Source organism: Mesoplodon mirus (assembly GCF_964341445.2).
Source record: "Mesoplodon mirus genome assembly, chromosome: 4".
Taxonomy (NCBI): domain Eukaryota; kingdom Metazoa; phylum Chordata; class Mammalia; order Artiodactyla; family Ziphiidae; genus Mesoplodon; species Mesoplodon mirus.
Genome location: NC_138979.1, coordinates 80,992,522 through 81,004,803, shown reverse-complemented (window position 1 = coordinate 81,004,803; position 12,282 = coordinate 80,992,522). Strand labels below are relative to the sequence as shown.

The 12,282-nt window shown below is 38.9% G+C and overlaps 1 protein-coding gene across 7 annotated transcripts in view; it reads left to right on the top strand.

Moving 5' to 3' along the window:
* The window catches only part of CHD2 (chromodomain helicase DNA binding protein 2), a 122,477-nt gene that overhangs the window by 17,417 nt on the left and 92,778 nt on the right, over positions 1-12,282 (top strand). For 4 of the 7 annotated variants that reach the window (XM_082617125.1, XM_082617126.1, XM_082617124.1 and 1 more), the window contains 3 exons: positions 733-964; positions 4,352-4,438; positions 6,143-6,204. In XM_082617125.1, the coding sequence (XP_082473251.1) occupies positions 733-964; positions 4,352-4,438; positions 6,143-6,204 (381 nt within the window). Of the gene's footprint in view, positions 1-732; positions 965-4,351; positions 4,439-6,142; positions 6,205-10,711; positions 10,775-12,282 lie in introns of all 7 variants that reach the window. The other 3 variants (XM_082617122.1, XM_082617120.1, XM_082617121.1) reach the window with 1 other exon arrangement.

Genomic DNA, 12,282 nt, shown 5'->3' with positions numbered 1-12,282 from the left:
ATGAGGAAGGGGTGGGGGTGTGTGGAAGCCAATGGCAGTCTTCATTGGGTTAGGCTCTTTGTTTATTCTTTTCTGTTAAGTCTACCAGGTCTGGGACTCTCAGGAGATTTCAAGGCAGGAGTTCTGGTTTGGGGTTCGTGTGTATGTTTTAATTTGCACCTATTTTTGAGAACCACTGATTGGATAATTGCAACCAGATTGCATTTTTATTCTTCGGGTGACTCTGCCTTGGTTTTGTTTTGTTCTCCATTGGTTTCTTTTTTGTTTGTTTGTTCGTTTCATTTTGGTTTGTTTTTGTCTTCGTCTTAAGTAGGGAGGGACTGATGATGAACAAATAAGACTTAGTGGATTCAGGCAGATGGACCTGGTTTCAAATCCTACCTGTGTCATCTTGGGAGAGTTATTTAACTACTTCTGAGCTTCAGTTTTTCCTCATCTGAATGAAGGACAAAATAATATCCCCCTTTTAATTTTTTTTTAAAAAAAGCTAATCTATATAAATTAGGTGGCATATGGCATCATGTACATACTCAGGAAATGGTAGCTATTAGGGATGTTGAGAATGGGACTAATGACATTGTTTGCAAATAAGACTATAAAAGTGAATTAGAAAATTTTGATCTTGTATTACCAAATTACTATCTGCTGTCATATTAACACTAGGATTTTTATTTTAAAACAGGTTTATGTGGCAGTTCTTAAATATTTAAATTTTTTTTTTTTTAAATTAAGTCATTCAGCATCTGAAGAAGCTTCGGGTTCAGACTCAGGCAGCCAGTCGGAGAGCGAGCAGGGCAGCGATCCAGGAAGTGGACATGGCAGCGAGTCAAACAGTAGTTCTGAATCTTCGGAGAGTCAGTCAGAATCTGAAAGTGAATCAGGAGGTTCCAAATCCCAGCCAGTTCTTCCAGAAGCCAAAGAGAAGCCAGCCTCTAAGAAGGAACGGATAGCTGATGTGAAGAAGGTATTGGCTTTGCTGTAAAGTACAAACGTGCTGTAAGCTAGGACCAGCTAGCAGACCTTTGTTTCCCACGGAAAACTCCCTAGTGTATCTTGATAATGAAAACTCATCTACAGCCATCTTTTCTAATATTATACTGTCTGTGGGTCTAACTGGGGAATGCTTTCTGCTCTACTCATTAGACACAGGGCTATAAGGAAAATAATTACATAAACCATCAAATTATAGGGCAGAAAGACCAATTTTTGTTGTTTTGGTTTTTAACATTTAAAAAGGGTGGTTAAAATATATATTTTTTAATACAGCACTGAATTATACCAGAGAAAGTCATTCACAGATGATTGTGAAATGCAGTTGTAGTGTGATGGATAATCCCAATTCAAGAATAAGGGTAGTTTTTGTTCACTGAAGAATGGAAGGAGAAATACTCCTCACAGAAAAGAAATTATCTGTACCTAGGCAATGTAGGTATTCTTTGCTTAACGAGAATCTTCCAGCAGAGAATGCAAAAAGGCAAAAATTGAGTTGCATAGCCTTTTTTCATTGATGTCCAAACTTTGGGATGCGTCCCTTTTGGGGAAGAATTAATGACTTGGTCTAGTTAGTCATGAGAAATGCAGCTGATCTTTTAAAATTCCCTTTTGAGAGAATTAAGTTAGAATCACTGAAAATATAAAAAAGATTGCTTTTAGAAATTTAGAAGTAAAATGTCTTAAAGAAACTAAAAGCTTTATGCTAAATCAGTTTTTCTTCTAAAATACAAACCTACATCTGCACACAAAGATTTTCGTAGAGCTACAAACAATTTAAAATTACCTACAAGCTTTACAAAATAGCTTCAACAGTCCTGACATTAAAAAATAAAAACTGCTTTTAACTCTTGAAACAGAATTGGGATTAACTGTGTTATTTCATTTCTTCTATTCCCAGCGTAGTCATTGCTTAATGGTAAGTGACGCTTAAGAGCTGGTGGGAGGTCGGGGAATGCTGATAGTAGTGTTAGGGATAGGAAAATGAAAGCTGTCCTTGCTGATTAACTCATCACCAGGGAAGTGACCTTCTAACACTCAAGTGTTGTGCTTTGTTGCCTGCTCAGTGTGTGGGGACCTTTCACAAGAGACATTTCAGGTGCTGACCTATTTCAGAAAGACCCTGAATGTCGAAGTACCACTTAGAGATCTTCTCTGAGTGTCATTCAACTCAGAAATTTACCTGCAGAAGGTCTTGCTTGGCCATCTTTTAATTTTCTTCTGTACAGGGGAGAGTTCTTTACTTGCGGAGAGTAAAGGAAGCCATAGAAAACACGACTTGCGTCAGGTGTTTAAAACTTTACTGAATTCATGCTCACTGTCTGGAATTCACAGTTTGACTGTAAGACCATATACATATATATATATATGAAACTCCCTTTAAAGAGATAAAGGGGAATAAGACTGAATTTTAAGATACAAGTACAGCTTTAGTTAGGTGATAAGTTCTAAAAAGTTAATAAATACATGGATGAATGTACTAGCCAGTTAGAATGATTGGATTGTGACTTGAATAATTATTCTAAAATGAGCTTCTAAAGAAAGCTCTTTGTTTTCTGTACACACTTCCCTTTCACATGGTAGCTTTTTATTGAATAGTTGAATTAGATATCATTAGCCCTCAAAAGGACAAACAGGAACACAGGATGATTTTAGGATGTATGCATTACAGTATATACTGTGATAAAGTCCCAACAGGTGAGCCTGAATGCTTGTCTCATATTTTTAAATGGTAAAACTAATTGATGTAGTGCCATTTAAAGCATTGAGCCACCCAGTTAATAAAAGCTCCATAAGTACCTGTGCTGAGTCATTTCATAGCTCTAGGAGAGGTCCAAAAAAGGACGGGGGAGGGGTTGGCAGGCAGCGCTAGAGCCAAGCTCTTTGCTGCCTTTCTTTCTCTGCCCCATTTCTTCAGAGTGTATGGCATGTGCTGTCCCTTTTGCCTAGATTTCGTTCTGCTTGGTTATTACTGACTCCTGGTTGGACCTTTTGTCCTCCAACTCATATTATTCTAAGGTTGTTAAGGATTTTCTACTTTTATAAACTGAATTTATAAACTGAGGATGCTGGATTACATGATTATATGGCTTCTAGTTCTAAAATGCCTATTCCTAGAACATCATGCTTGTTACCTTTGGAGGCCTTGTTTTTCTTCAGCTTACTTGGCTTTTTTTTTCTTTTTTTAAAGGCACTGTTGATTATGTCCTTCCTTGGCTTAGTGACATTACGTGTTTTTGGATCGTCTTTCATCATTTTTGTCTTTTTGGGGGTCCACTTTCCACACGTTTCATGATGAGCCTCAACCTGTGGCTTCTTGCTTCACTCCAAATACTTTCATGACCTTAGCTGTCAACCGTGTTTCGATGACAAACCCACATTTCTAATCTTGGCTTTCAAGCATCTCTTCTACATGTTTAACTCCTGTTGAGCATCTTCACTTCATTGTTCCACAATCCGTTTAAATTCATTTTGCCTATAGGTGATTGATTTCATTGAAAGAACACACAACATACCTATTAATAGTTATCTGTGGGAAGGAGAGTGAGGCCAGGGGTTAGACTAATTGTTAGAAGTGGAAGAAGGGGGGCCTTTTATAATTTTTTATATTTATTGATTTGAGTCTTTTAATAAAATGGTGTCAGTATATTGTGAAAAAAAATGTTCTCCTCAACTGATTCCTCTTTAAACTTTGATCACTAGTGAGGGCTGTTACTAAAAATCAGGTCTTAAAGGCAAAGGGTTAACTACTGTTAGAGAATAAAATGAAGTGTGCTAGAGCAAGGGTGCCAGTGGGTCTCATTCTGAGAACGTCTAGCTAAACGTTAGAAATACCGAATTTGCCTGTATCTGGCATGTTACACATCCTGAGGAATTAAAAAAAATCTGCAAATGCACTGATTCTTATTTAATGAGAGTTGGTGGTGGGGCCCTGCTGAATTTTTTGAGTTTCTCAGATGAGTCTTGTACAGTCAAAGCTGAAACTGAAAGCATTAGGGACTTAAAATTCATCAGTAAATATTTTGTCTTTAGTGGAAGCAGTTTTTCTCTTATGTTGCCATATTATTCAGCTGTAAGTTTATATTTTAACAATGGGTAAGCAGTGTGACCTCTAGTTTAATGCCATTTGATAATGAAGAGGCATCGTTAAAACTTTAATGAGTTCCCGGATAATATGCCTTACTCTTTTTAATAAGATGGTCCTTCACTGTCTCATAAACAAAGCTAACAAAACAACCCTTTTGATATATAACCAAATAACTAATTGAATTCTCTTAAATTGAAATACATGTTCCAGTAATGTAAATAGTAAATGGGGGTCAAGAAAAAACGATTCATGCGTGGTCTATTAATTTTACAGATGTGGGAAGAATATCCTGATGTTTATGGGGTTAGGCGGTCAAACCGAAGCAGACAAGAACCATCACGATTTAATATTAAGGAGGAGGTAAGAAAAAAAAATGTTTTAAGGTGTTACATTCAGACTCCTTAATTATCTTATCCTTTTTGACTCTGATATGTATTACCATTGACGAGACTGAACTTCAGGCATGGGAGTTAAGTGACTTGAAAGTGAGCTTTCTCAATCTAATACAGAAGAAAAGCCACATGTGGCTTTTAAAAAAACAAAATTACCAGAAAGATCATGTCATAGTGAATGCTCTAGTAGAGAGTTAGAGTATTATATAGAAGTGGCCTCGAAGTCTCTTTTTTTTTTTTTTAATGTTTCTCATAGTGCAGTTGATTTTAGCAAGAAGTTTACTTTTTAAAATATCTAGTATCTAAATCTTCTAGATTTTATTACCTGGGTAACTAAGCAAATGTAACAATGGAAGTAGTTTCAGATTTACTGCTGAGAAAGGAAGGAGAGTTTGCTTAAGTATTTTATTTTACCTAAATGGTTTAAATTTGGTTTCCTAGTTCATTTTTAATGTGTAGTATAAAATGTTTAACACATATTTACTCTCTGATCAAATTGTCAGAGATTGAATAGATAGATGGTTTTTAAAATTAGTGTTATGTACTGGGTTCTGTTGTTTCTATAGAATCAGACCTTTTCTCAGTGTGATGTTTTTACGGAAATCCTCTTAAGTTTTACCTCTACGTTAGGTTTATAGACTGCATTCTGAAGACACGTTCTTTGGTCTCTCAGTGAAATGTCCCCTCTCTGCATTCTTAGGAGAACTTTGCTATTCTTAAATATATAATATCTTTCTGATGAAAGTTAAATATTAGTAGGCAAAGGTTAGTGAGTTTGGGGTAGTAAATACACTTAAAAAATTTAATTGACTGTAACACCTGCATTGCATTTATGGTGTTTTATTTTCAGTGACCTCTGAGCCGGTTTACCTTAGCTACCTTTCTTTTTTCCATGTTTGTTATAACCAACCACATCTTTTCTCTTTTGTGTATAAATTAACACATTCTCTGTAGGGCACAAGACTAACAGCAATGGGAGTAGTTTGCCAATTTGCTTAACTTGAGGGAAAAAAGAGTTGTTAAAATGTCTGTGACTGTAAACTTACTTGGCCTAGTGCTTTTAGCAGAGGGCTGCTGGCTCATGACTGAACATGCTCTTTAATGAGTCTGAAATGAAACAGGTCCGTAGTCACCGCCTTTAATGGCACACTAAATGTGTGTGGCATTTTTGTGTGACAGTCTATATCTGCAGCATCCAGTTTGGCCGCCATTAGACATGTGTCTTTCAAAATGTGTATTAATTAAATTTAGGTAAAATGAAAAATCCATTCCTTAGTCACACCAGCCACATTTCAGGGGCTCAGTCACGTGTGGCTGCTGGCTGCTCTCTGGGCCACTGCAGATACAGGACATGTCCATCATCACAGAAAATTTTATTGGACTGTGTTCTTTCAGAAGTCAAGCTGAAAAAAATATTTCCTGGCATTTGTGTTCTTTCAGAAGTCAAGCTGAAAGAAATATTTCCTGGCGTTAGAAGTAACTCAGCAGTAACAGACAAATTAATTTTCAAAGCAGAAGAAAAGTGAGCACCACCAATCAGATGCTTAGGTTTCTTTCTGTCTAAAAACTCATATTGAATATATTGAGTGGATTGTTGAACCAGGGGGTAGTGTTATCCCTAAGAACTGTGAATTAAAGTCTGTAATCATTTTTTCCCCCTCACACACTGAAGGCAAGTAGCGGGTCTGAGAGTGGGAGCCCAAAAAGAAGAGGCCAGAGGCAGCTGAAAAAACAGTAAGTCTTTCATGGGGGAAATTACTTAATTTGGTAGTTTGGAACATGTGAGCATTTCTGGGACTGCCTTCATTGTGTCTGTAGCGCAGCCCAGGGCCCAGAGTCAGCTTTTGTCACTTGCTATCTTGGATTCCTGTTCATCTGAATCTGCTGCAGCAGCAGTGGCATTTGAAGCCCAGGATTCTTAGTTTTTCACGTGTAGGTGTTAGGCTACTTTTGGGGGCAAACCCCAGCTATTCCATCTGATTTGCCCAGTTAGCCCAATTATTTTTTTTCTTAAAAATGTGCACAAATATCAAGCATATAGGCATTTGGTATTCTCTTCTAGATAAACAAGGAACATATTTAGATTGGCTGTTTTTCCTTTTCATTTGTTCTTTGTGTTGGCATGGCAAAGTTATATTGGTTGGACACCCATTTTAGTATGAAATTTCACATTGTTGTTTCTATGTAGTTTTACTATTGCAGTTCATAAGCCAGAAAATTTTAATTCATGGGCTTAATGTGAAATCCGTTTATGATATAGATTATATATTTGTTATTTTAAAACTTAAAAAATTCTACTTATGGTAAAAAAAATTTGACTTTTTTTGGGGGGAGAAATAATCAAAAAAATCTTTTTTGGGGGAATGTGTGGATCCCTTTGACAAACTGAATTCTACAGCCCGTCTCCTCAGAAAAATACTCAAAACTCTGCACACAAATTCAGGGGGTTCTCATGGTAAACGATTGTCCTTGGCTCCCACTGAGAGCCCCAGTTATATATTCTCTGTTTTAAAGTATTAGTGATCCTTAATTTAAGTGTTTGGCCTAAAGCAAAGTAATGTGAGTTTTTAAAATCCATTTCCTCCTCTCCAAAATAGAGTAAGACTTATTCTGCTGACCTAACAGGGTTATTAGAAACTATGCTAAGAAAAGTCAAGTAGTATTTAATGTTGCCCTGCCCAGAGGGCATACGATTTTCATTTTGTGTTTTAAATATTTCGTTAGAGTTGGAGAAATGATAACTGAAGGCAAGCCTGTACTTCTTGGCAGCTCAGAATTCTCTTGTTCCCCAGTCCCAGGGCCTGCTTGGGAGACTCTGTTCTCAGCTTCCCAGGCTGATGGCCTTTTGGGGGCTTTTGGGAAGTCCATGCATGTGCTTTTTCCTCCACCGTCTGGCTACATTCTGCTGGTCTCTTGGCTGTACTTGAAAACGTGAACTCCTCATTTTTTTTCTTTCTTTTTTTTGGCCGTGCTGCATTAATTCCCCAACCAGGGATCGAACCTGTGTCCCCTGCAGTGGAAGTGTGGAGTCTTACCTACTGGACTGCTGGGAAGTCCCTGAACTCCTCATTTTAATGGCTTTATCTGGGTGTGGAGAAGCCTTCCATTTTTTCAGTCCCTGTGTAACACATCGGACTTACTCTTTTGACTGGCTTCTGGCTTCTATATTTACTTTCCCTCTCCTATCAATCCTGAGAGCTCTCCAAAATTGGCAACTCTCAGTGGCCTTCATGGACCTTTCTTTCCCTTGAGTAGAACCTTTTCATTCCTTGTGGGGGGTTTGTGTCTTCTGTGATGCTGCTTTTCTACCCCTGGGTGCTTCCATAAGAACTTAGCATAAGCTGAGGTTCTCCTCATGCTTGTTTATTTGGGCCCTGGGCTGGCCTCACTTCTTGTAATCCTCTGGGCAGCTGGAGAGTACTAGGGCTTATGGGGACCTCTCTCCTTCTAACATTAATTAGAGGAGGTCCTACAACTGCTAAGGCTCAGGTTGCAAGGCATAGCACTACAGGGGCCTTTGTGATCTGAGCAAGGGTAACAACCCAGTGTGTGTGCACATGAATTTCAGAATTGAGAGACTCACTCAAAGGGAGTGGAAATTTGGAAATACTAGCACAGGGAAGTGTTTTTCTGAAACCCTGCCCTACAGATTGTATCACAGATTTTAAAGTTTTTAAAAGGAGCCATTTTAAAACTTTTTTTTGGAATTAATTTCAAACTGGAAAAATTGTAAGAATAAGAGTAGTACAAAGAATGCCTGTGTACTTTACTGAGATTTACCGTTGGTTACCATTTTTGCCCCATTTGCTTTATCGTTGTGGGTGCTCTCCTTATATATTGCACACATGTTTCAGACTAAGATTCATACATCAAGGTCTTTCACCCCCGAGTACTAAGTGTGTATTTCCTAAGAATAAGGATGTTTTCTTTCATAAGCACAATACAGTTTTAACGTAAATAGATTTAACATTGCTACAACCCCTTTGTCTAATTTATATTCCCATTTTGTCAGTCAACCCAATAATGTCTTTCATAATATTTTTCCACCCCCAGGGCAGGATCCAATCTAGGGTTAAATATGTGTTAGTTGTCAGGTTTCATTAATCTAGAGCACTTTCACAGACTTTCTTTGCTTTTATGACATCGTTACTTCTGAAGTACAGTCTTGGAAGGGAGTAACTCTCCTTGAGTCATGTGAATTAGCATTTTAAAAGCTTAGAAGAGGAAAACATTTTTTGAATTAGTTGGCAGTGTTGAAAATTGAGGGATAGTATGTAAGAATCTAGATTTCTAGTTTTTGAGAAAAGCTGTCAATGCTGCCCCATATAACACTGGTCTTTGTAACCTTTGGAGAGGCCGTGAGTTCTCCATTTGACCCCATTTACGGTCCTTACCTGGCCCCGGTGGGTATTTGAGATTATAACCCCTGACTTAAAGTCATACAAACAAAATTTTGAGTTTTGCTTCACCCACTCATGCTGTTTTGATCATTGAACCCTTTTTTTTTTTTTTTTGTGGTACGCGGGCCTCTCACTGTTGTGGCCTCTCCCGCTGCGGAGCACAGGCTCCGGACGCGCAGGCTCAGCGGCCATGGCTCACGGGCCCAGCCGCTCTGCGGCATGTGGGATCTTCCCGGACCGGGGCACGAACCCGTGTCCCCTGCATCGACAGGCGGACTCCCAGCCACTGCACCACCAGGGAAGCCCCCATTGAACCCTTTTTTATGTAGTCCCTATTCATGTTATCCTAATCTGTGAAATGTACGGAATTTCTCCTGACTCGTTACGGTCCCAGTAGTGCTTAACCCCACTGTACAGTGGTTCCAAAACCCTCTCTCCCAACTGGAATTTTAAAAAGTATTTCAGCTGTAATCATTTGAAGTTATTCTCCTGGGATTATAGTTATTTTTCCCTTTCCACTGCTTTGAATTGAAAGTCTGTCACAGTCCTGTGACAGTGGAAGAGAATCCTCATTAGCCCCAGATTTCCCCTCTTCACTGGGACTTGGTACCGAAAGGCATTCTCTTCGGGAAAATCTACTGAAAATCAGTGAAGTTAAAGCGGCTCTTTCCCTCTTTTCCTTACCTGCCTTCTAAAGTGGAGGAGAAAGGAGTTCCCTTCTTTGAGCTCTTAGAGACAGTTAATAGGAAGCCTCAGTGGCTCTTGACCAGAGTTTAAGCCAAAAATGGCTTTTGTTCCTTCCCTCCTTTACAGTTCAGATTTGATTTGTGTCCTACCAACCACCTTTTCTTAGTAAAGGAAGAAAACTATACCCAGTTAACTTGCATTCTGACTTTTTCCTATCTATTTATATTGCCTTGAGGCCTCAGTGGCCAAATCTTGGTAGTTTTCTCCCCAGTTCCCAAAGTTTTGGCAAAAATTCCATTGATTCCCTTTTAGGGAGTCCCATTGATGGCCTCTTAGAGCTGGATCTGGCAATTCAAGTCTCCTTTAATGTATGAAAAATATTTTAATCATGATCTCATATTTTAGACTTCTCTTCATTGTAGCCCAGCATATAATACACGGCTTAGTCAGGGAGTCTCCCTCATAAAATTTGCATTATATAAGAAGCTAGCAAACTAGAAGTGGACATTGGTTTCACTTGTTGGAGAGCCAGGGTTGGGCAGTAATCTTTTTGTAATTGATTGCCCTTTTCACCCCTTATACAAAATGACTTAGTATTGCTGGTTGTAACTTACTTTTTCCCCCCTCTATTCTGGAAAATTAAAATGAAATTTGAAGTAATCCAGCCAATTTCAAATACACATACATAAGACTCATTTAGATCTTTTAGGCCTCTGATTGTTCAGATCCTCCCAGAATGTATAAGCCTGGCTTTAATGTTTGCAGATTCTGTGGTCTTCAGTAGGTTATGGTTGAGAGTAGCAGGGTTGGGGATTTGACATGTACCAAACAGCTTTTGTTCTCCCTGGTCTTGAGTTTCCCCCTACCTGGGAAGAGGCCTTGGGACCAGACGATTTGCTAATTTTTTGTACATTCTTGTATTGGGAGATTCTAAATCCTCCTGGTTGTCTGTAAGTCTACAAATCTGCAGTTTAACTAGAAAACTAGACTCAACATCCATTCTCTCAGTGTTTACTGCCAGTTTAGTCTCCTAAAGTTATGGAAGTGGACCTTATTAGCTACCCTGGTATAGATTCTCAATTTCTGGCAGAGTTATGTAAATTACAAATAATACTTGACTGTGGATCTTTCTCATCTGATCTGCTCTCCCTTAGGTCTTACGTGCATGTTCTTTCAAGCTTGTTGCCTGTGAAACCACTTCTCTCCAGTTTGACTGTGTGAGTTCCTTCTAAAGGGTAAACTGTTCTGGACTTGGCCCAAGGGAGACTGTAGCCTTAGGTGCCAATCTCCCAATTGCTGGAGACATCTTCCTTTTTTCCTTCCTGGCCGTCACCATCTATTCCTTGGATTCCTTAGCAGACATTTATTGTACGAGGCTCTAGGCAAGGAGAATAAAGCAGGTGCCCAGAGTATAGTTTGCTTTAAAGAGAGAGTGAAGGATATTAGGTGACAATAGTAGGCCTTAATATCTTACCGGTCTGCTTCCAAAAGCACCCTACCTGTCTGACAGTCTGATAGGACTCATTCTTTAATTATTTCTTTATTTAACAAAGATGTATCTCCATTTGCCTGCCTTTGTGCTAAGCTCTGGTACAAAGATACCCTGCCCACATATAGTGACCTACTATTAGGTAAATGGATATGAAATGGTAGTGCCAGTAGAACTTGAGTAATGTACGTAGAAGTGCTCCACTGCGTTTTCATGGAAGGCTTGAAAAACATTTTTTCCCGTAATGTTTCCACTAATTCAAGTGCAGGGTGGCTCCTGGACCTGTTAGGAAGGTTCTTCACTTATTACTTTGACTTACTCTCCCATGAAGAATATTGATTTGACTTTGCAACTTGGCAAGAGTTGTCTTTAGCATAACCTCATTTTCTATACATAGACCCAGAGGCACAATGGTAATTGTTTTGTTTAGAGAACCCCAGGTTCTTGCCTATTAAGTTTTTTTTTTTTCCTCTAGATATTTCATGCCCAGTAGCTATTATATATGCTCCTTCCTTCTTCCCTGCAGGTGAGAAATGAGCTGAGTTTATGTGATGTCTTGTTTGGTATTCAAGTAAACTTCAAAAACTGTTAGGGGATAGTAGGGCACCTATAGGGTATGGCTCTCCCAAGTCTTCTACGATCTCGAGGAGCAAAAGAACACCTATATTTAATAATTATTAAAAACTACTTCATTAGTTGAACAGGTTATTTAGTAGGTAGTAGATTTATCATTGAAAAATAATTTTGGGGATTGTTTTCTCAGTATATTCTAAAGTTGTTAAAATAACTAGTATAGTAGTTCTCAAGTCTTTCACTAGCATCAGCATCATCTGAATTTGTTAACATTCAAATTTTTAGGCCTCACATTACACCTACTAAATCAGAAACTGGCTGTGGCCCAAAAATCTCTCTTTTTTTTTTTTTTTTTTTTTTTTGTGGTACGCGGGCCTCTCACTGTTGAGGCGTCTCCCCCTGCGGTGCACAGGCTCCAGATACGCAGGCTCAGTGGCTATGGCTCACGGGCCCAGCCCTCCGCGGCATGTGGGATCCTCCCGGACCGGGGCATGAACCCGTGTCCCCTGCATCCGCAGGCGGACTCTCAACCACTGCACCACCAGGGAAGCCCCCAAAAATCTCTTTTAATAAGCCCTTGAGGTGGTTCTGATCCATGCTAAAATTTGAGAACCTCTGATTTAGTATATATTATGGCTTCAATCTGGTCAATGATAGTAGTAA